General features: G+C 45.4%; 1 protein-coding gene across 1 annotated transcript in view; it reads left to right on the forward strand.

The window, feature by feature from the left end:
- The window catches only part of STAB2 (stabilin 2), a 138,849-nt gene that overhangs the window by 71,846 nt on the left and 42,488 nt on the right, over positions 1-24,515 (forward strand). Inside the window, exons 35-43 of the mRNA XM_077828508.1 lie at positions 2,219-2,347; positions 6,056-6,112; positions 7,625-7,720; positions 8,516-8,711; positions 10,510-10,605; positions 12,375-12,420; positions 20,293-20,369; positions 21,944-22,069; positions 23,640-23,713. Of these exons, the coding sequence (XP_077684634.1) occupies positions 2,219-2,347; positions 6,056-6,112; positions 7,625-7,720; positions 8,516-8,711; positions 10,510-10,605; positions 12,375-12,420; positions 20,293-20,369; positions 21,944-22,069; positions 23,640-23,713 (897 nt within the window). The remainder of the gene's footprint in view (positions 1-2,218; positions 2,348-6,055; positions 6,113-7,624; positions 7,721-8,515; positions 8,712-10,509; positions 10,606-12,374; positions 12,421-20,292; positions 20,370-21,943; positions 22,070-23,639; positions 23,714-24,515) is intronic.

Genomic DNA, 24,515 nt, shown 5'->3' on the forward strand with positions numbered 1-24,515 from the left:
CCCTGGCCCTGGTGCATGCTGCTGCCACCCCGGAGCCGCTTTAGATAAGCAGCGCTGGGCCGGAGGCCAAACCCCTTCTTCACCCTGCCCCCCAACTCCCTGCCCTAAGCCCCCTGCTGCACCCTGCACCCCTGTGCACCCCAACCCCCTGCCCTGAGCCCCCTGCTGGACCTTGCACCCATCCTGTACCACAACTCCATGCCCTGAGCGCCCTGTCACACCCCGCACCCCTCCTGCACCCCAACCCCCTGCCCTGAGCTCCCTCCTGCAGTCCGCACCCCTCCTGCACCGCTGCCCTGAGTCCCCTTCTGCACTCTGCACCCCTCTTGCACCCCAACCCCCTTCCCTGAGCCCCCTCATACACTCCACAGCCCTCCTCTGTCCCAATCCCTTGCCCTGAGCCTGTTCCTGTACACCGCACCCCCTTCCACACCCCGCACTCCCTCCCACACCGCAACCCCCTGCCCCGACCCTGCATACAATTTCCCCACCCAGATGTGGCCCTCGGTCCAAAAAGTTTGCCCAACCCTGGTCTAGACAAAGCCTGCTTAATTCAAAGTCACACTGGAAGGGACCTTTGACAGGATTTAAATTATGCTGTTCAGATTTAGCTTCTGATTTTACAAGACAATATGATGGTCTCACACATCTGGTGGCTAGAGACCTGCATTGTAAAGCAATCATTAATCCTATTTCTAACAGCTTTTCTGGAAATTCTCTTTTAATTTTAAAAATAGTAGTAGTATTGATTTGTAGTTTTTATAACCCCTTTCATCCCAGGAGCTCAAAGCATTTTGCAGTATTAGTGAATTTACCCTCACAATACCCTTATGTTCATGAGGAACCTAAGGGCCAGGACCTGCCCAAATCTGTGGCAAAACCAGAAAAACAACCCAGACCTCCTTGCTCTTGGTCCTATTCTCTAGTCACAGTATATAGCCCTGTGGCAGTGTAGGCACATCCCATCTCCTACCAGGATAGATAGTGGGTGTGACGACACTGAGGTTATTGTCTACCTGACTGTCTCGGACCTCACCACACTGAGGTCCAAGAGTCAAAGTGAAAGCAGTGGTCCTTGGGTCTGGAGCTGCGTGACCTAGTGACCAGCGTCAACACAGCAGCCCTTGTGTTCAGGGCAGCGTGACCTACTGACCAGCGTCAATACAGCAGCCCTTGTGTTCAGGGCAGTGTGGCCTAAAGGCCAGAGTCAATACAGCGGCCCTTGCGTTCAGGACAACATGGCCTAGAGACCAGAGTCAATACAGTGACCTTTGTGTTCAGGGCATTGTGGCCTAGTGGCCAGACACAATATAACAGCCCTCAGATACAAGGCAGTGCGGCCTAGTGGCCAGAATCAATATAACAGCCCCCAGATACAGGGCACTATGGCCTAGAGGCCAATACCCAAGGAGCCACCACTAGGGGGATGGCGGCCTGGGTAGTGGGGCACAGGCCCACCCAACTCCACCAGGCCCCAGCCCAGGGCCCTATCTGCGGTGGAGTGGTCTGCCATTGGATCAGCAGGGAATCCAACCAAAACACGCAAACCTCGCATGGGTGGAAGATACCCCTCGCCCACCCTCCCTGGGTCACTTCCTACCATGCTTCCTAAAGCTGTAGTCCATGGGGTATCAGGGTCTCCAGACTCCTCAGCATGGGTAATTCCCATTGGCCACAGATCTCCAGTCCGGTTCTCAGGATCTCCAGCTCCCTCAAGCAAGGGCTGTGATGGTTCCTCAGCTGGAGACGCCACCAAAGGTCCTCCCTCTCCGGTGCTCAGTCCGGACTGAGCTGGGCCGCTCCCTTTTATACTGGCATAGCACTTGGAGCATGCCGAGTACGGGCTGAGGAGCGGGACTTCCTCTGCCCATAGTGTGGTGTTGACTCCTTCCGGCCCAGGCCAGGGTACGTACACCCCATCACAGGCCCCAGTTCAGCAAAGCACTCAAGTACCTCAACGGGACACAAGCATATGCATAAACCTGATCATGTTCTTAGTTGATTTGATGAATAGGGATGGTTTGAAGAACTGAAGATGTTATGCTGTTCCTTCTTTCTTCCATCACCACTCCAGAGCACTCTTTCAGTCTGGGACCTCCTTGGGCAATATTTTTTGTTATAGCCCCCCAGCTGAGTCTATTTCCTGTGTCAAGTCAGTACTATTGCTGTGCAGTTCAGCTGATCTACTGTATTTTAATGGACTGCATTTCCTTTACAGCTGTACATAAATGAAGCACCTATAAATTACACAAATATTGCAACTGACAAAGGGGTTATCCATGGACTGGGAAAAATTCTGGAAATCCAGAAGAACAGATGTGATATCAATGATACTGTGATTACAACTGTAAGTTGTGTCTTGTTTGAGATTGGTGCTTTAAAATTTGTCATAGATGTTTGTACGAAAATATAACTAAGGCATATTGAACATACTGGATTGTATTGACCAGTCAAAAATGTTTGAATTTTCCACAACAAACTCCTGCAGTAGCTTTGATAGAATATAAAAAGTACTTTGATTCTACACTCAGTATATTAACAGCCTGAATACAATAACAACATCACAGCAGTAAGCCCACTATCCCCGCCAGATTTCAGTACATCGATATGGGCCCAAGTTAACCCACCGCTTTAATAAACACGGATTGGGTTTTGTCCTCTTTTGCTTAATGAAAATACCTTCCAAACAAAACTTTTTACAGGAGAGAAGTTCCATTTTCCATTCTGAGATGTGGATTCCTTCTACACACAGCCATTCCCATTCTTAACCGCTAACAAAGGCATTCCTTCCCATTGCGTTCTTAACATAGATCAGACTGATTGACAAATTGCAATGACCAGTGCTTAATTTGTAATGAAAGAGGTGACAGGGCTCAAGCAATTTTTTTACATTTATAACTGATGCAACAAGCCCAGAGGTGCAGAGGCTTATGAACTGCCCAAGCCTAGAGGTGCCCTGGCACAAATTAAGGACTGGCTCTACCTTCCTCTGAAGAACAGGATGTGGTTTTCCATGGGGCTGGCAGTCAATGGTTTCCTTACAAGAGAGGCAAATAGGACAGCCCACAGACAGTTCACTTTGCTTGTTCTTAAGGCTGACATGGCACAGAAATTAGACTTGGAAAAGGCATTTTGCTATGCAAGATTTGTGCTTTTTCCAGTTCAAATTTAAGTGACTCAAGCTTTGGTGCTTCTGTTATTTGCCTTGGGAGACTATTGCACAAACAAGCATATTTTGCTGTCAGGCAAATTTTCCTAGTAGCCTACATTTCCCTTTGCTCAGTCTTACACCGGGATTCCTCGGTATAGACACTTGGATTGCCCTAGAAAACTCTTCCCGCAACTAGAGCCCTGATTCAGCAAAGCACTTAAGCATGTCCTTATGTCCCTTTGAAGTCAATGGTACTTAAATATGTGCATAGCTGAATAGGGGTGGTCTTTACTATGTGCTTAAAGTTAACACTTTGTGCTTAAGTGCTTTGCTGAAGCAGGGTTTATGTGCATAGCTGGCTCTACACCAATAGGGATTTCCCCTGTGAGAAGGGAATCCCTAGTGTCCTGCTAAGGCAGGGGTGGCCAACTTGTGGCTCCAGAGCCACATGCGGCTCTTCAGAAGTTAATATGCGGCTCCTTGTGTAGGCACCGACTCTGGGGCTGGAGCTACAGGCGCCAACTTTCCAGTGTGCCGGGGGGTGCTCGCTGCTCAACCCCAGCTCTGCCACAGGCTCTGCCCCCACTCCACCCCTCCCCTGAGCCTGCCATGCCCTCACTCCTCTCCCTCACTCCCCCCACCCCTGAGCCTCCTGCATGCCACGAAACAGCTGATCAGGAGGTGCAGGGAGGGAGGAGAAGGTGCTGATCAAGCAGGAGGCTCTGGGAGCGGGGAGCAGGGACTGATAAGGGGCTGCTGACGTATTACTGTGGCTCTTTGGCAAAGTACACTGGTAAATTCTGGCTCCTTCTCAGGCTCAGATTGGCCACCCCTGTGCTAAGGCAACTCACCATTACCTTTGTGCTGCCTGAGTTGGATGCAGGGGCAGAGCCAAGGACAAGGATCTGTCCCCTAATGTTATTGCTATGAGAAACTCTTTGGGATGGATTTCCTTTGGCTTTTGGCCCTGTAGAGCCTTTACACTTCTCCACAGTGAGAGTTCTTTGGTAGGACTCTTCCTGTGGGAAATCCCTACAGTCCTGCTGTGACGTATGCCCTACATTGCCAGACAATCCAGCTGCAGTGGTAGTCTTTGATGCTTCGTAGGGCTGTCAAGCGATTAAAAAAATTAATCATGATTCATCGCGTGATTAAAAAAATTGCAATTAATTGCACTGTTCAACAATAATAGAATACTATTTATTTAAATATTTTGGATGTTTTCTACATTTTCAAATATAATGATTTCAATGAAAACACAGAATACAGAGTGTACAGTGCTCACTTTATATTTATTTTTGATTACAAGTATTTGCACTATATAAAAACAAAAGAAATAGTATTTTTCAATTCACCTTATACAAGTACTGTAGTGCAATCTCTTTATCATGAAAATTGAACTTACAAATTTAGAATTATGTACAAAAAAACCTGCATTCAAAAATAAAACAATGTAAAATTTAAGAGCCTGCAAGTCCACTCAGTCCTACTTCTTCTTCAGCTAATTGCTCAAACAAGTTTGTTTACATTTGTAGAAGATAATGCTGCCTGCTCTGTTTACAATGTCACCTGAAAATGAGAACAGGCATTCACATAGCACTGTTGTAGCTGGCACTGCAAGGTATTTATGTGTCAGATGACCTAAAAATTCATATGTCCCTTCATGCTTCAACCACCATTCCAGGGGACATGCGTCCATGCTGGTGATGGGTTCTGTTCAATAACAGTCCAAAGCAGTGAGGATCGATGCACATTCATTTTCATTATCTGAGTCAAATGCCACCAGCAGAAGGTTGATTTTCTTGTTTAGTAGTTTGCGTTCTGTAGTTTCCGCATAGGAGTGTTGGTCTTTTAAGATTTCTGAAAGCATGCTCCATACCTCGTCCTTCTCAGATTTTGGAAGGCACTTCAGATTCTTAAACCTTGGGTCGAGTGCTGTAGCTATTTTTAGAAATCTCACATTGGTACCTTCTTTGTGTTTTGTCAGATCTGCAGTGAAAGCATTCTTAAAACAAACAACATGTGCTGAGTCATCATCCAAGACTGCTATAACATGAAATATATGGCACAATGCGGGTAAAACAGAGCAGGGGACATACAATTCTCCCCCAAGGAGTTCAGTCACAAATTTAATTAATGCATTAGTTTTTTAACGAGCATCATCAGCATGGAACTATGTCCTCTGGAATGGTGGCCAAAGCATGAAGGGGCATATGAATGTTTAGCATATCTGGCACATAAATACCTTGCAATGCCGGCTACAAAAGTGTCATGCAAATGCCTGTTCTCACTTTCTGGTGACCTTGTAAATAAGAAGTGGGCACCATTATCTCCCGTAAATGTAAACAAACTTGTTTGTCTTAGTGATTGGCTGAACAAGATGTAGGACTGAGTGGACTTGTAGGCTCTGAAGTTTTACATTATTTTGTTTTTGAGTGCAGTTACGTAACAACAAAAATCTACATTTGTGAGTTGCACTTCAAGACAAAGATTGCACTACAGTACTTGTTTGAAGTGAATTGAAAAATACTATTTCTTTTGTTTATCATTTTTCCAGTGCAAATATTTGTAATAAAATATATTACACACTTTGATTTCAATTACAACACAGAATACTACATGAAAATGTAAAAAAAATCCAAAATATTTAATAAATATCATTTAACAGTGCGATTAAAACTGCAGTTAATCCCGATTAATTTTTTTAATTGCGATTTATTTTTTGAGTTAACCACATGAGTTAACTGCGATTAATTGACAGCCCTAATGCTTAGTTTTCCAAAGTGATGATCTTTCACTGTTTTATATCTCCTGATTCCCCCAAGGGCTGGGAATAGAAACATAGGTTGAAGCTATCTACAGTAGTATAAATCTTTAACTGTGTACCCCTCTGTGTTTGCCAAGGAAAAGTGCAATCTGTGTTCATATCGATCACGCTGCCCTCCTGGAACTAAAGAATTTGTAAGTATTCTATAATTAACCTTAAGTGCACATCGTTTGTATCGTCAACTCTAAATACAGAGAGAGATTTAATGGGCCAAGTTTATCCCATGTGGAAACCCCTTAGTTTCAATGGAGTTACCTCAGTGAATTTGGTCTATTACATTTATTTAAATTATTCAGACTCAACAGCCCTTGAGTCCAACTGAGCCATTCTTGCCTCAGCTCCCCAGAAGGGTGGGAACAAGGTAATTTAAAGACATCTTTATGCTCCCCCAATCCCCGAGCCAGTTCAGGCCCTGGCATACATTAGAGCATTCTCAAGACTGCTCTAAACAGTGCCGGCTACAAAGCAAAGTGCTCTGGCCAGGGTCCCTCCCAGTCCCTACATTGGGTGGGAGACTGGGAATAGAAGAGAGCCCACTATACTGCCTCTGTGCCAGCTGGGGAATCGTCTATGCAAAAGAAAGCCTTATTGGGCAGCTTTGGGGCCCATTTGTGTCATGAGAGTGGAGCAAAGGGGCACATGATCTGGCGTTAGGTGAGGGATTAATGTTATAGTGTGTTTTGAACATTTAATGAGGGTTCTTTTTCTTTTCCATCTCCCAGATATCTGTTTCATAGACATTTCATTTTCTGGCCAGTGAGGATAGGTCAGTGGCAAGATAATATCCTCAGGAAGCCAAATAGTCACTAGGAGTTATATCATCCTTGGATTTTATTTACGGGCAGACTCCTCTTTAGGATTAAGTTAAAACTGGGTTGATTTAAGGAATCTAGATTAAGTATGAGAAGATTTTGCTATATACCTTTTCTTATTATTATTATTATTATTATTATTAAGGGCAAATAATTATGTCAGTAATGTGATTACAAAAGTCTACATAATTACTGTAAACTTCCCTCCACTTTATTCAGATAATTGGTTAGCAAAGCCCTACTAAAATAATGATGGACAAACTTCAAGAATTTTGGCACTTCAGTTCTAAAAAATACCCAGATGACTGGATGTTTATCTGAATTTGGGACTACAAAATTAGGCTGGCTGTCTTATGAGAACAGGCTTTCCCAAGATTTATAGCATATCCTGCTTCTGTTCAGGCTGAGAATAATGTAAAAACAGCCATTTTCACAGTTTATTGACACACCCTTTTTCAGAAACAACTAGGAAGTGCAGAAAAGTACCAGAAAAGAAAAATAAAGAACTGAAGAAATCATATTTTTCAAATTTCTAAGAAGCTTCAGTTCAAATTTTGGTCAAAGGTGACTAGTTTTAAATTGAAGTGGTTTGCTCAGTGGCACTTGGCTAAGTTAACTGTAAATTATTTAGCTGATTATCTGTTTGCCTACTTTATTTTTGCATCGGAGAATATTTTCTTAACATACGCTATGAACATATTTACCAACGGGGGCTGACTGTTTATGGATGTACAGAGTATATTGTTTACACAAAGTTGACATCGTTTTTAAATGTCTAAAAATAGTTGTGTGATATCAAACACTGAAGCAGTTGTCTTGCCAACTTTTGTACAGCTAGGAGAGAAGAAATATTGCATCTATACTGAAAACTTTATGGGAAGGACATCCATTCACATTGGATGCCAGCCAAAGTGTATTAAAACTATCATTGTAAGTATTGTTATTCATTATTGTTATTTATTATGTGTTTTGTGGTGGCCCTTAGGAGCGCCACTCATGGTCCAGGACCCCATTGTGCCAGATGCTGTACAAACACAGTACAAAAAGGCAGTTCCAGGTTTAATGACTTTCTGAGTAGGCCTCTTTATCAGAATAGCTTCCAGTTACGGTGAGTGATCAGAAGGATCAGATTAATAGGGCAGGTTGAAAAATTTTCATTGAAAGTTTTCTGTCAAAAAATGCTGTTTAGATTAAAACAAAATTTTTCACAAAAATAATAGAGATTTTAATTTAAAAATTGGAAAAACCAGTTTTGAAAATGGCAAGCCATCCAATTGTGACATTTTTCAGAACAGAAAGTAGTTCAACAGTGGGGGGGCTGTGCATGGATGGGGAAGGGGAGCAGAGGTTAGAGAACAGTAACTCTTTGAAACTTCTTGCAGTAGCAAGCCCTACACTCTCTGCATTGTGGGGAGCACAGGAACTAGCTGGGCTTGCTCCCCACTAGGGAGCAAGAGTCTGAAAAAGAAGCAGTCAGAGGTGGAGCCATGGCCCAGCCTTCTCCACATCAAGCCACAGAACAGATCTGATGCACTGCTCGGCGAAGTCATCTGCTCTATGGCTCACCTGCCCATGCATAAGAACCAGCCCCAGGACAGATTGTGTTTCTCTAGTGAGATCTTTGGCACTTCTGCTGGAGCAGTGTGGCTCTGCACCATCTCCTACACAGGAAAGTGGCTTTAAAGCCTCCGTTCTAGCCTTTGTTATGTTGTTTCTCCATTTCAGACCAGAGAATGCTGTGCCGGTTTCTTTGGTCAACAGTGCCAGCCCTGTCCAGGGAAAAGTGGAAATGCCTGCTTTGGAAATGGCATCTGCTTGGATGGTGTTAATGGCACAGGCGTGTGTGAATGTGAAGAGGGGTTTAATGGAACCGCCTGTGAGAAATGTATTGAAGGCAAATATGGTCACAACTGTAATCAAGGTAATTAATGCCTCCAGACTATGCAGATATCTTCTCAAATCTTGACAGGTGGAAAGTTGACCAGCCAAAAATCTCTGAAATTAGTTCAGAATTCAGTGGCTGTATGATTCAGCTCTCTCAACCCCCTGCCTCTGATATCCTCTCAATGCTCTAGGCCTTAATTATCTTCCCACTTACACTGGTGGAAATCAGGAATAACTCCACTGAAGTCACTGGAGCTACACCTGTGTAAAAGTGGTGTAAGAGGGAGGGAAATCAGCCTTTCTTTACGTGCAGACACATTATATAAAATGTAGTGAGAAAGAGAGAGGGGATATTTGCAGGCTCTTGGGGAAGACTATATCCAGTATTGCCAACACCAAATGTTCAAAAAGTGAGTCATAGACAAAAAAAATCATGACTGGCTCTAGAAAATTGAGGGGGGTGTTTGTTTGTTTGTTCTTGAGCCCTTAGGTTACACACAAGTCATATTTCTGAGTTTTTCTCTGCAACCATGGGGGTTGGAAACGTACTTATTTTTAAATGAAAGCTGAGATTCTCTCAAGATTACGTTATTAACAGGACCTGGGACTTTATGATAAACACCAAATACCGTGAGATTGAAATAAAGTTGCAAAGAGTTCACAACACTGTAGGCCATATAGTTTTGTTTAAAATTAAGAAGTCTGACCTTAAGCCTTCCACCCAAGGAGGGGACAATGTCTTTCCCTCTGACCCATCTAGGTTCACCCCTTTATCCACAAAGCACTCTTGTCATTACTGTATTTCCACTACTAGCATCCTTAGGCCACGTGCTAACATTACACTGGGCCCGTCTCATGCATGATACCACAGCAGCTTCTTCTCTGACCCTACTGATGGTGTTTTCCCTCTGCTCTGCTTTTCACAGCACTTTTCTGCTCATTGACTCCACCTGCTGAGCCTGTATATCACTGCCTTGGTCTAGCAGCTAATGGCAAGACAGGATGTGTGTGTAATCTTCCCCTTAGTGCTCTTTTCACCTCTCATCTCGGTCATTTCCGGTTAAAAAGTCGTAACTGGAAACATTAACTTGACAGTGATAAAATTATGCTTTTAGATTTATTGTCTGCTAAATGGCAAACAGACAAGCCGTGCACATTTCTCTAAATAGATTACTACTCACTAAGAGGGATTTTCAAAGGCAGGGAAGAGGAGTTAAGGCATGGGCTAGCTCTCAAGTACATGCCAAGGGTCCTAGGCGGGCTTGTACAGCCCATGGTGCTGCCCATGCTGCCGTGGCTTCACTGCTGTGTCTACCTGTGTGCTGTGGTCACACATCTGATTGCAGTGAAGACATACCCTTAGAGGAACCTCTCTGGGTAGGAGGGAAGAGTTTACAGGTGAGTTTATGGCAAAGGCATGTGAATTCTGCACGGAGGGAATGGGCTAAAATCAATGTAGAATCCATGCAAATCATTTTAAATCCATACGTGATCAAAGAAAATAGTGACTGTATATATGTGACATTCTACCAGTCATGGGAGGCGGGAAACAGTTGAATGCTTGCATGTGTTGGTAGGACAGGATGGCCACAAATGAAGGAAAATATCCAGACCATTATCCATTGAGTCATTTATATTCTTCTGTGTATGAAAATATTGTAGGTATCTCTGCTAAATGTCTATATACTAGAGATATACAACTGAGTAAAGTACATTAGAAAACAGAGTGTGTAGGGAGAGTGCATACGGGCAACCCATCTACTGTCTCAGTTGTTGCTCTGCTGTGCACACTCTATGTCATATTTTAAGTGGTTTACTTACATCTGTGCATTTAGAATGTGCTTGTGTCCATGGGAAATGCAGCAGTGGGATTGAGGGCGATGGCTCCTGTGAGTGTGACGTTGGCTGGAGAGGTGTAAAATGTGAAAGCGGTAAGTGTACCTTCTTCTTTCTCTGATGAAGTTAGTTTGTGTTCTGAAATGCAGAGCAGCGCCAAGGAATACATCCCACTGCACTGCGTACTTAAGGTTCTCTCCCACAATACTAGGTAACAAGCAGCCTCCCAAGGCTACAGAAAGGCAATGAGACCCTCAGCCTGACCGTGAAAGAAATGTCTTTGGAAAGCTTTCAGACCTGTGCGAAGGGATTAGCCATCAATAGTACTGGAGAATCATGCAACCCAATTTACAAGCTTCGCACTTAAATATATCCCTTTGCTTGCCTAACCGATTTCATCCAGGATCTTTTCAAAACGAAATTCCCATTTGCTGTAAATTTGTACTATTTTCAGAGCAGAGTTGCTCTTCAGAGCCGTTCTCCTTCAACTCCAACAATAAATTGGCTTCAGCTATATAATATTACATATTGTTTTAGAATTATTTACTTGCAAGTAAATAAGAGTTATTTTTGATTAGTTGGTGGGAAAATAAGACCAGGGCCTAGAAGAGAAAGCTGACTACGCTGGAATTTTCAGAAGGGACCCAAAGTAGTTAGGCATCCAACTCCCCTAGAATTTCAATTGGATTTGAATAACTAATTCCCTTGGGCTCCTTTGCAAACCCCAGCCTGCATGCTTAACTGTGACCTCACATGCAACACAAATCATTGCATGGAAACCCAAATGGTAGATGCTATATAAAATTCACATGTTAGATAAAACAGAGTATCTTCAATAGCAAGGCACTGGACAAGACTTACAAAGGAAACACAATAAATAATCATATATTCAACAAAATAACAGGCACAGAAGGGACAAAAGCCAGTGCCCAGAAGCTCCTGATGCAGATGCAATACTCAGCTAAGGACAGACATCAATATACTAATAGTGAAATACCCCTGTGCAGCAGCCAGCACAAGGTGTATGTGCCACTCAAGTCTCACTAACGCCTTGTTTTGGGGGCTTAAATGGGCTTTGAGTGGTGCATAGCCCTTGTACGGTCTCTCTGCACAGAGGTGAATCCTACCCCAAGATAGTTAGAGGGGGAGAAAAGAGAGATTTTTGCGTGAGATTTAAAATGAGAAAATGAAATGAGGTACAATGAGTTGGGATAATGAAGCCAATAGCTGTATTTCACAGTTAGGCTTGACAAAATAGAAGAATTAAAAGAACAAGTACGGCTCTCTTCCCCATCTTAGATTAGCAGTGGAACTGCCTGAGGGAGGATGGGCCAAGTCGGCAGAACTGTGTAAAGATAAATCAGTGATGACTTTTGTAACATCAGTATGTAAATGTACTGTAACCCATAATTTATACCTCTTTGATGCCTTTGTGCACCTTTCAGTCGTATTTTTGATAAGCCTCACTTTTACTGCTTATGTAACAATTATGGTAACAGTTTGTCTTTAATTTTTTTTTAAACAAGTAAAATGACAGGGATGAAATGCAACCCTAGTCAGGTGCATCATTTTCATCCCATGTACCTCCCAAAATAGGATGTCAGTGGTGCATAGCATACACATTGTGGTGACGTATGCACAGAGAAGACTTTCACCCTTACTCACATTGGGCAGTCCCTTACTCCAAGCATTCCCACGGACTTCTTTGGGCAATAAGGCATTATTGAATGTAAGGATGATAGAAGCTGACCTTGCATAAGGAAAATGAAGGGGAAGAGTTTGAAACCACAGAAAGGGGTAAAGAAGTGTATAGCTTTAGAATGTTGACTTGCAAGGGTATAAACATTCTTTTTGTCTCTTCCAGAAATCAAAGATGATGCCTGTAACAGCACGTGCCACACCAGCGCTAAGTATGTATGAAATCCGGCCACTTGGAGAGTCATGCGCGTAGTATAAAGTGAACGTTCTTCGTTTTTATGTTCCATATTTCCCCATCATCTACACAGATTGTGAATAGTCTCCTATTTTGTCTTGTTCAATAATTAGTTGTCCCAAGTTTAGATCACTTCCTAGGCTTCCCATTTTTAGCACAGGTTTGCAGCACTTTGGAAAGATAATATAGTAGTGACAGGCCAACCTTAAAAGTTCAGTACCCACACATTAATAAAGACATTTTCAAAGGAGCAGTCTCGACCAAAACCTAAGCAGTTAAGCCCAGATTTTTTAGAGGTACTTACACATTGCTTGGCTCAGTGTTGCAAGACTTAAGTCATTAGACAGCTACATCCTGTTTTCAGACATGATCTAGGCACTTGGGGGCTAGATTCGCAAGTGAACTTAGCACTGAGTGTCACCACGCCTAACTTTTAAGCAGCTAGAAAATCACTGGGATTCACAGAGCCTGCATTGGGTGCTTGTCTCCCTATCCAACGAATGTGGAGAGACAGCTCTCTAAAAATGGGATTCACAGAAGTCACCATCCTAGATGGCTCCCTGCCTAAGCTAGCCAATGGGAGATGCCACGGGGTGTATGCTAAGCCTTGCCCCACTCAGTGCCTAAATCCAGGCTGGAGAGATACATCTCCCTCTGCTTGAGGTCCTCAGCTGCAAACCTTCTCTTAACATTAGGTACCTTCGCTGGAGGCTCACCTCCCTCATAACTTTTAGCCCGGTGCTTAGTGTACTCACCGAGAATGTGTACGATCCACCCCTTCCCCCCACTTTTGATAGGGAGAAAAGATCTGAACAGGGCTCTGCCACCTCTCAGGTGAGTGCCCTAACCATTGGGCTAAGGGATATTTTGAGGTAGAGCTCCCGCAGCCTCTCCTGTTGAGGCTGCGGATTAAGTCATTTAAAAAGTCATTGGTGCTGGGAGACTGGATCCTGGGATTCCCAGTGGACCACCAGGCTCCAGATTCATTCCCACACTCTCTCTCAGAGAGCCCTGCCTCAGAATAGTCCATAGCTCAGTGACCAGGGGACTCAACTGAGCACTGTTAGATCCCTGTTCAAATCCATTCTCCCCACTAAGGGGGACTTGAACCAGGGGTCTCCTACATCCCAGCTGAGTACCCTAACCACTGGGCTAAAAGTTACAAAGGATGACCGCCTCTTCCTCACACCCCCCACTGTTTTCTGTGAGCTTGCCTGCATGGCCTGATCAGGTATGCAGTCTCTAAACATGCCTATAGGATTGGGCCCGGCAGGCGAGTTAGGCAGAAGAGCACCTGTCTTGCGCTAGTTCATGAAGAACACAGGGGCTTGGGTGTCCAAAAGCCCAGCAAAGGGCTGCAGAGACATAGGTACCTAGGGAACTTTTACTTCAGTGTAGGTCCTGAACAAGTTTCAGTGCCTACAGGGTTAGGTGGCAGCTGAGCGAGGGTTTTGTGAACCCCAGTGGGTCCTGATTCTGGGATTTAGGCACCTAAACTGGCAGTTAGGCACCCAAGTCCTTTTGTGACTCTAGCCGTTGGGAGTGTAAATCTTATGAAAGTCAATGGGGCTTGGGCTACTGAGTGCCTAAGCCACTTTTGAAAATGGGACTTAGCTGTCTAAGGCTTTGTCTACACTGGCAAGTGAAAGACAAAGCACTTGTCATTCAGAGGTGTTAAAAAACACACACACGCACCCCCCCGAAAGACAAAAGTTCTGCCGATGACAGGCGCCAGTGTGAACAGCACTTGGTCAGCTGGAGCGCTCTCCTGCCGACAACGCTAACGCCGCTCGTTAGGAGTGGACGTTTTTAGTCGGCACTGCCGACAAACGGCGGCTACACTGCACGCCTTTTAGCGGCCCGGCGGTAGCAGCACCGCCGTGTCACTAAAAGCTGTGTAGTGTAGACATAGCCCTTATCACTTAAGTCTTGCAATGACCTTGAGTGGAGCAATACCTAAATTCCTTTAGAAATCTGGGCTTTACTGTAAGGAATCCAGCCTGCCCGTATACACCCAGGGAGATGCTGGCTAAATTATCTTACACTTTCAGAGAGTAATGAAGATATTTTAGAAGTTCACCTCTTATGTGCTGACTGCTTATTATAAGACGATCAGGAAAACAGGATCAGAGAGCCCCAAACACCTACAATGATCTGATTTTCTTCTTTGCTGGCAACTCCATTTAAATATTTATCCCATCCTCTATTTATAGCTCTACTGTTTAATAAGACTTCGGGGCAAAGTTATACTAAGATCTGGATAGCAGAGTTTGACTCTAGTAGTCTATACTTCCTCCATGCAGAGGTGCTGACTCTGGGTGCTCCAGGGCTGGAGCAGCCACATAAAAAAGTTAGTGGATGCTCAGCACCCACCGGCAGCCCCACTGATCAGCTCCTCCCCCCTCCCCCCAAGTGCCTCCTGCTCACCGAAGGCCCCGCCAATCAGTTCTTCCCCCTCCCTCCCAGCGCCTACCCTCCCACCAGCGATCAGCTGCGTGCAGGAGGCGCTGGGGGGAGAAGGAGGAGTGGAGGCGGGGAGCACTTGGGGGAGGTGGTGGAACAGGGCAGGAAGGGTTGGGGGCGGGAAGAGGCGGGGTGGGGGCAGGAAGAGGGTGGGAGGGGGCCGTGGGAGAAGGGGTGGCATGGGGGCAGGGCCTGGGGCGGATCAGGGATTGAGCACCCCTGGGGAAAGGAGGAAGCTGGTGACTGTGCCTCCATGTGTTGAATCTGAACTGATGTACTGAATTTCCATGCATGTCAGAGGAGCACAATACCAGAGTGATGATCCGGCCTGTGATTACAAGAGCAGAATTCCATCGACCCTTGTGTAAGCGTCTGCCAGGGGGAGTTGGCTGCAACAGGATCTGCATTCAATACATAGGGGTGCCTCTTAACAATCCAAAACAGAACCAGCTCGAGCCCCAACCCAGTAATCTGGGAAAATCCCTAGGCACCCCTAAGAAGCAATATTTCTCCAGTCGCAAATGCTGAGTCTGTGTATGACAAAAGAAATCTTTTATTAAAAGGGAAAGGGAACCTAGCATTAATCTAGGAAAACCCCACAACCACAATTCAAAAGCACAGAACCATAAGCAAATACCCATCCCTTCGCATCAGTTTCCCACCCTGCATTCAATATGAAAGTGAATTGTAACCCCAAACCAGCCAAAATTGATCACTTTGGCAAAGCAGATCCGTCTGCTGAACACCTAGGCAGAGCAGAGGTGTCTATGCAACTACAATCTGCTCCTGAAGTCTTTTCCCACAGTGCATCACTAGCGGTCGGGGAGAGTTCATTCAGACCCTGCTTATACATGCTAGTTCATCACAGTTTTATCTTACGCATACAGGACTATGTTTTCAAAAGTAGACTTTAATTAGAGGCAATGAAATGTTTGGTTATCCAGTTTGGGGCCTCAACATTTCTAGTGTCCCAAACAAGGGCAATTATGCACAAAAATCGGGTGTACAGACATGCAACTGCTAGATATGCATGTAGACAGTAGGTGTGTGTGCACAGAGCAGACGTCCTCAATGCCTAAAATTAGAGGTTAGCATGAAGTTCCTTTAAAGTCTTGGCATTTTTCAGTTTAATTGATAGCATTACTATCCTTTTTCAAGGCTGCGTGTCCATTTGTTTTTGGGAGCATTACAGTCAAAGATACCGTGCATCATAGTATCTGTCCTTCTCTTTCCCTCTCTCTCGCCCGCCCCCCCACCCAATGACTCCATTTCCCCATCCTTCGTACCCTCATTCCTCTATAGTTCCCGCCAGCTCTACCTACTCCTCTTCCCCTTTCCACCCTGATCTCTCTCCTCTTCCCACTAGCCCAAATCCAGATCCCACATCCACACCCTCCTCTGCCTCCTCCTCCTGCTGCTCCTCATTTCTGGTGACGTTTGCTCCAGCCCTGGTCCTCCCACCATCTCCACCCTCTCCATTCCCATACCAATCCTTGCCACCACCTCTGTCCATCGATAGCCATCATTCCTAACCTCCCACCCATGCCCCTCCCGCTCCTTCTCTTGCTGTCTCGGGAATGCCCACTCCATCTCTCAAAGAAACCATCACAGCCAATCACAACTTCTGTATCTCTCGCTCCCTGCAGTTCCTGGCTCTGGCAGATGAGGGGGTCCAGGGCTCTGACACTGCCTCTGCAGCTGCCTTCTTCTTATGGAGGCCTCTCCTTCATTCATGCTTCCTGCCCTGGGTCAGGCAGTGGTGGGGGTGTTAGGCTTCCCCTCTCCCATTCCTGCCCCTTCTAATCCCTTCTTCCTTCCCCTTTCTCCTCCTTTGAACAGCACTGCACCCAACTCCGCTCTCCTCTCTTCCTCCATGGTGCTGTCATCTATTGGCCACCCAACTCCTTCCTATCAGCCCCCCATCCCTCAGCCGTTCTATGACTTCCATTCCAGCAGGACTGATGATTTCTCATCTGATATCAGCCATCTTCTCCCTGCCCTCTCTTTTCTTTCTGCCATTGACAGGGCTGTTGATTCTCTCCATTCCTCTCTTCCACCCTTGACTTCTTTGCCTCTCTCCCATTGCAAGGTCCGCCCTGTCAGCTCCTAGTCCTGGATTATCCCCAACATCCACTTCCTCGGCTTCTGTTCTCACATTGCAGAGCATCTGTGCTGGAAATTCTGTAACTGAGCTGACTTCTTCCTCTACAAATCCATTCTCTCCTCCTTCAGTTCTGCCATCTTCCTTGATAAACAACTTTACTTTCCAGCTTAATTGAATCCCATGCCCACAACTCCAGCCACCTTTTTGCCAACTTTGATTCACTCCTCAAACCCTCCTCTCCTCCTGCCTCCACTTCTCTCTCTGCACAGGATCTCCCCAATTTCTTCCAGGAGAAAATTGATAAAATACAACATGATCTTCCCCATCCCCTTGGCTAGCCTTCCCTTCTTATAACTTTCTCTCCTCCTCCCCTGTCACAGATACACCTGCCCCAGTGACGCTCTCCTATCCCATCTCCTGATCTCCCTTGTGCCTACTCTCATCCTCTACTTTACTGTTCTGGCTCTCCTCTGGCTCTTTCCCATTACAGTACACACATGCTGTAGTCTATCCCATTTTAAAAAACAACAATAACAACCTTACTGTTGACCCCACGTGCCTCTCCAACTACTGCCTCATCACCCATCTCCCTGTCATCTCTAAGCTCATTGAACATGCTGTTTACAATCGCTGTCTGGCGTTCCTGTCCAATTCATCCTAGACCCTCTCCAATCCAGCTTCCACCATTTGCATTCCACTGCAACCATTCTCACCAAAGTATCTAATGACCACGTCTTAGCCAAAGTTCAAAACAAGTACTCCATCCTCATCCTCCTTGACTTCTCAGCTGCCTTTAACACCATCAACCATGCTCTTTCTCTTGAAAGCTTGTCCTCCATTGGTTTCCATGACTGTTCTCTCCTAGTTCTCCTCCTACCTCTCTAATTGTTCCTTCAGTTTGTCCTTCAGAGGGTCCTTCTCATTACTCCTCCAGCTTTCTGTGGTGCTTCCACAGGGCCCTATCCTTGCTCCCCTTTTCTTCTCCTGCTACACTTATCTTTGGGTAATCTCATCCATAAACACAAATTCAACTACCATCTCTGTGCTGATGACTCACAGGTCTTTCTGTTTACTCCAGCTCAGTCTCCTTTCCAAACTAAAATTCCAGCCTGTTTCTCTGGCCTTTCCTCGTGGCTGTCTAGCCATCAGCTCAAGTTAAACATGTTGTCTCACTCATATCCATTCAGAATGTTGCTGCAAAGATCATTTTGCTAGCCCGTCACTTTGACCATTGAATGGTCTCTCGTTGAATTCTTCCCCGGGCTTCCCCTTCTGTGTTGCATCAAACAATGTATTCACTATCAAGGTCCTTCACAGTCAACTCCTACTCTACCTATCTCTCATTTGCTTTCAAGATAGAATCATAGAGTTTAAAGCTAGCAGGGACCACCAGATCATCCCGTCTGATCTCCTGTACATCACAGGCCACCAACACCACCCCGACACTAAACCCAACAACTGAAATTAAACCAAAGAGAACAGCAGAGACCAAGGTGCACCAGTGCCTGAGCCCCCACAATGGCGCGGAAATGATTAAGTGAGATGTACCCAGATAATCCTGGCAAGTGACCAGCACCCACATGCTGCAAGGGAAGTCAAAAGAAAACCCAAGGTCACTGTCAATCTGACCTGCTGGGAAAATTCCTTCCTGACCACACATATGGTGATCAGTTAGACCCTGAGCATATCAGCAAGAACCAGCCAGCCAAGCACCTGAGAGAAACAATGCTCCATCCACCTCACAGAACTGGCCCGCATAGGGTTGCCAACTTTCCAATTTTTTAAAAACTGGACACGACAAGCCCCCCCAACCCATCACTCGCTCCCCTCTCCCCTGGGACTCACCTGCCATCTGCAGAGCCAGGCCGGGAGGAGATGACATGGAGCCTGCCTGCTTGCCCAGTTGGGGCAAAACAGGGCGGGAGGGGTCAATCCCCAGAGCAAGGGGCCAGGGGCAATCGGGGCACAGCAGGGCAGGGGTCATCCCTGGAGTGAGGAGCCAGAGAGAGTTGGGGCCTGGGCCACCTGGCTGAAAAAGCGGTTTCCCACACCCTGCTCCACCAAAGCTGATCATCCGTTCCTAAGCTTCTCTCCAGTCCATCAGCTGAGCTTCTCTCCAGTCTATCAGCTGAGCTTCTCCTCTTCCCACACTCCCAACAGTGGAGGCCAGTCACTGCGATAACTGGAGTTTTGGTATCCAGTCAGCAGTACTGACCAGACACTGCACAGGTCCCCTTTTGACCAGACCTTCCGTTCAAAAACCTGACACCTGGCAATCCTAAGCCCTCCCTGTCCAATGTCCCATCTCCAACCATGGCCCCCTTCAGAGGAAGGAGTCAAAAAACCCACCAAGAATACACTCCAGGGGGAATCCCCTTCTGACCCCTGTAGGTGGCTGGCTGAAACCCTGAAGCATGAGCTATAGGGTCTGTCTGCACTGCAAATAAACACTCACAGCTGGCCTGTGTCAGCTGACTTGGGGTCTTGGGCTGCAGGGCTGTAAAATTGTGGTGTAGACATTCAGGTGTAGACATTCCAAACTCTGGGCCACTCCCCCATCGTGGGGTCCCAGAGCTCATGCTCCAGCCCGAGCTGGAACATCTACACCACAATTTGACAGCCCCATAGCCCACGTCTCACAAGCCCAAGTCAGCTGACTTGGGCCAGCTGCAAATGTTTTATTGCAGTGTAGACATACCCTTAGGAACATAAAATATAACCAGAAGTGAGCCCCAGAGCTGCTGAGCCCTCTTTCTATCATCACAAGCAACCCTGTCATACAACTGCACTCGATTGCATTGTTGACTCCCCGCTTCAATTGGCCAATTGTGCAAGCCTCCATCACCCACCTGTGAACAACCTTTGTGCTTTCTTCCAGGCTGCCCCTCACACTCAGGAAACGCTCCCCCAAAATATCTGCAAAATTCATTCTTTATCTTCCTTCAAAACCCTTCTTAAAGCTCTCCTTTTTTGTGCTGCCTACAAAAAACAATGGTTAGACCACAGCTGTGCTGAGACCACTGCCTATCATGCTGACCAGTACTGTCTCACTGTTTCTTTGTACTCCCCTGTATCCATCTGTTGTCTCTTGTCTAATATTTAGATTGCAAGCTCCTTGAGGAAAGGCCGTTCTCTTGTTCTGCATTTGTACAGCGCCTAGCACAATGGGGTCCGAGGCACCATGGTATTACAAAAAATAATCATAATAAAGATACGGTAGAGCAGCGATGACAATACAGAGCATGCAATGAGTTCTAATCTAACCCCCTTTCTCCGTTCTAGCTGCCTCCTCAAGTCTGGGGGCACTGCATATTGCAAGTGTGCAGCTGGCTTTAAAGGGAATGGAACACACTGTACAGGCAAGTGGGCTTTGTTTTCTATCTGTTCAGAGAATAACTTGAAGCACTTGGTGTTCACTGTGAAACAGAAGAGCTGCAGAGAGATGCATGTTGCCCCACAGGAAATGAAAAGAGGACTTGCTGACAGTTTGTTCAAAATGAATGGACTGCAACAGGTGCAGATTCAAAAAAACAAAGGACTAGAAATCCCTTAGATACAGTATATTGTGTTAAGGGGAAAGAACGGGGAAGAGGGAACATATTGTGCACACCTGGAGCTGTGGTAGTTCTGGAGTAGGGAAACCAGGATTAGGTCTGTTCTTTTTTTCTGACCCAGTTTAATGAACATAGGCTGATTGGAGGTACAGTAGCACTTCTAGCTAGTCCTGTGGTTTTGTCCATTTTCTGAATTCTGAATTGATGTAAATTTGTGGTGATTAACTAAAACGGCTCTGTGGATAACCTAAGAAAGGGGCAATTGCCATTAATACCAGGTGTTCTTTTGAAAGCGTGGAAAATCCAGATTTATGAAACAGACTGTTTCCTTCTGTAGTGTGTGTAATTAATTCCTTAATCTTTATCTGATTAAAATAATGCCCTTTGGAACAATGGAGTATTTGTCTAACCATGTTGGATAGCACTGTCCTGACGCCAGATTCTAGCCCCTGCTTTGCAACACCCTAGCAGCACAAATCAGCCAGAAAACCAGTTTAATCTGTTACTGGGAAATTCCCCATATGTAGGGAGCAACTAGGGTGGCATAGAACCAGCCTAAGGTTCTATTCCGCTTACTCTTGGGCCCTGGTGTTGGGACTTTCCTGAGAAAAAGGGGGTTATGGGCCAAATTGCCAGTCCACTGTGGTCTAGTTATTCTAGCTACTGGAACAGCTCATTGACGTCATGAGTAGCAGTGTGTAAATTAAAGCAGTTGTTACACTGCTCTAATTTGCACAGGGGACCAGATGATTCCCTACCCACCTTTGCACTACCCAGCACAGCTCAAAATCTGGGAGAACTGAGAAAAAGGCAAGAATTTCTATCTGAATAGCCAAAGTTCTGCAGAACCTAGAAGTATTGAGACCCTTATGTCCTCAAGCTCCAGCCAAGACACATTTAAGAGTCTAACAACTCCCAGGGCCAAAGTCCTTTAACACATGCAAGTGATGTGACTAGCACTCTCAGGCTCCCTTTCCTTTTCAGTGCCAGCGCAGAGTTTACATCCCATCACATGAGGTGTAAACTTTTCCAAACTAAGGAAAAGTTGGAAGGATCTGTATAATCCCATGAAACACATGGAGGGCCCTCTCTTCATTATTCATCATTAAGACTAGGCAGCATTGGACGATGGGAACTTATGGAGAACCAATCACAGCTGACTTCTTATTTTCCACATTAGAAATGCACTTTTCCCTTTTCCTATTGCAGTTTACAAGAAATACGTGTAAGATTCTAATTACATCTACGGACTCTTCAATCAGAGTTTGTCTAGGAAATATCACTAAATTCCTTTACCTTTGGAGAAATGACAGAGATTAGTTAATCTGCCAATACAAAATTAAGCACAATTATTTTATTTTTTGTTTCCCATTATACAGTTATTGACGCATGCGAGACCAGCAATGGTGGCTGTTCTGTCAAAGCAGAGTGTAGAAGAACTACTCCAGGAAACAGAGTATGTGTTTGTACAGCTGGATACACTGGAGATGGAATAGTCTGCCTTGGTAAGTGATCACTAGATCAGGACACTTGTCATAAGACAGGGAAGTGGTACAGTGATGTCTCCACAATGTACGTACTGTGTATGTCAATACTGCATGGTGTCCACTGTGTATGAGATGGATCCCCAAAGATATATTTCTCTACACGTACACACACACACACACACACACACACAAACAAACACACACACTTCCTTACCTTGGGACAAACTATAAGACACTTTAAAAGGAAATTCAAAATTCAAGTATCTCCAAAACAAAACGAATCCTATGAAATCATAACAGTGAATTGCCCTTTGGATCCAAGAGTCCTAACATTCAGGTCACTGCTTGAAAGGAGTACTTTTGGCACCTTAGAGACTAACAAATTTATTTGAGCATAAGCTTTCGTGAGCTACAACTCACTTCATCGGATGCATTCCTATGAAGTGAGCTGTAGCTCATGAAAGCTTATGCTCAAATAAATTTGTTAGTCTCTAAGGTGCCACAAGTCCTCCTTTTCTTTTTGCGAATACAGACTAACACGGCTGCTACTCTGAAACCTACTTGAAAGGGCTGATGCAAAGCCCACTGAAGTCAAAGACTCCCACCGATTTCAATGGACGCTTTGGATCAGGCCTTAGGCCTTATACCCATCCAAGGAAAAGATAAAAGACTTGCACCTGGTCTACACTAGGAAATTAGGTCACTATAACTACATCGCTCAGGGGTGTGAAAAATCCACACTCCTGAGAGATGTAGTTAAACCGACCTAACACCTGCTGTAGACAGCGCTATGTCAACAGGAGAATTCTCCTGTCAACATAGCTACCACCTATCAGGGAGCTGGAGTCCTTCCGACGCTGACGGGAGAACCCTCCCATCACCACAGGGAGTGTCTACACTGAAGCACTCCATCTTTTTACATGTAGCCAAGGCTTTACTGTATTAAACTTCACTGTGAACCATTCTAAAAGCAATATTGTCTGCATGTTTCCAGCTCTTGCTGAGAAAGATGAAAGATACTTACAAGGAGAGCATTAGGTAGCAATGAGAATCAGTCTAAATGAATCACATTTGTCCATAGGTGCTGAGTTTCTAATCTGTGACGGGGTGCTCCCCCCCCAGCTCCACCCAGGCCCCACTCCTATTCCACTCCTTCCCTCACCCTGCTTCTTCCCACCCCGACCCAGCCTCTTCCTGCCCTGCCTCTTCCCCACCCAGTTCTGCCCCCTCCCCCAAGCGCACTGTGCCCTCTCTTCTCCCCTCATCCTCCCCAGCGCCTCCTGCATGCCATGAAACAGCTGATCACGGCAGGCAGTAGGCACTGGACGGGGGAGGTGCTGATCGGCAGGGCCCGCCAGCAGGCAGGAGGCACTCGGGGGAGGGAGAGGCGTTGACAGTGGGGCTGCCGGTGGATGCTCAGCACCCACCATTTTTTTCCTGTGGGTGCTCCAGCCCCGAAGCACCCACGGAGTCGGCACCTATGCATTTGTCACAAGCCTGCATTCCTAGTACATGTTACTTTAGCTAATCAGTGAAGTGAGAATTTGTAAATCACTGAGTTTTCTCCAATTGTTTTTGTTTTATAAAGAAATCAACCCTTGCTTAGAGAACAACGGTGGATGCGATAGAAATGCGGAATGCACTCAGACTGGACCCAATGAGGTAAGTTATGTGTCATCACAGTTAAAAAGGCCGAGTGTGGTCACTCTGAGCTAGGGCTGGCTGAAAAATTTCCAACTGAACTTTTTTTCTCTGTTCTTTTCTTCTTTTTGGACAGAAAATTGGGTTTTCAACTAAACGACATTTGTGGGATGTGTTTGCCTTCCTCACCATTTTTCAGTTTTTCCTTAGAAACCAAAAACCTGAAAAATGTTGGCCAAAACCATTTTTTTGTTTTGTTTTTTGACCCTATTTTTTCATTTTTTCAAAGTTTTTAGCTGAAAACTTGGGGGGGGGGGCTGAAAATGAAATTCTTTTAATTTCTGTCAAAATTTTCTGCAGAAAAATCCCCACTTTCCAACCAGCTCTGCTCCCAATGTATAACAGATTCATGCATAAGCAGATAAAAACAAGTGCTGTGTTAACTCTGCAATCAATGTGCAATAAGTTTTACACCAGCAATTACCACTGCTTTCACATGACTAGAAGTTTAGCTATAACTGAAGTACTTATTACTACCCTTCTACTTTCATACTTCACTGTTATCGCTATGGGCTGGATGGTAGTTCTACAATCCAGCCTGCATAGCTGTGCTTCCCTGGTAGTAGGGCAAGAAAAAGACAGTGACTGGAAATAACAATCTGGTTCCTGCTTCCCCTTAACTCCCCTCTTGGAGCAATCTGCATCCTTTGGCTGACACAGATTACTTCCCCTTTGCCTCAGCCAGGGGTGCAACCAGAATTTTCCTAAGGAGGGAGCCCAGAGTTCTCCCTCCCTGGCCTTTGCACCTAGATCCATGCTCTCC

The sequence above is a fragment of the Eretmochelys imbricata genome, chromosome 1, assembly GCF_965152235.1.
Source record: "Eretmochelys imbricata isolate rEreImb1 chromosome 1, rEreImb1.hap1, whole genome shotgun sequence".
Taxonomy (NCBI): domain Eukaryota; kingdom Metazoa; phylum Chordata; order Testudines; family Cheloniidae; genus Eretmochelys; species Eretmochelys imbricata.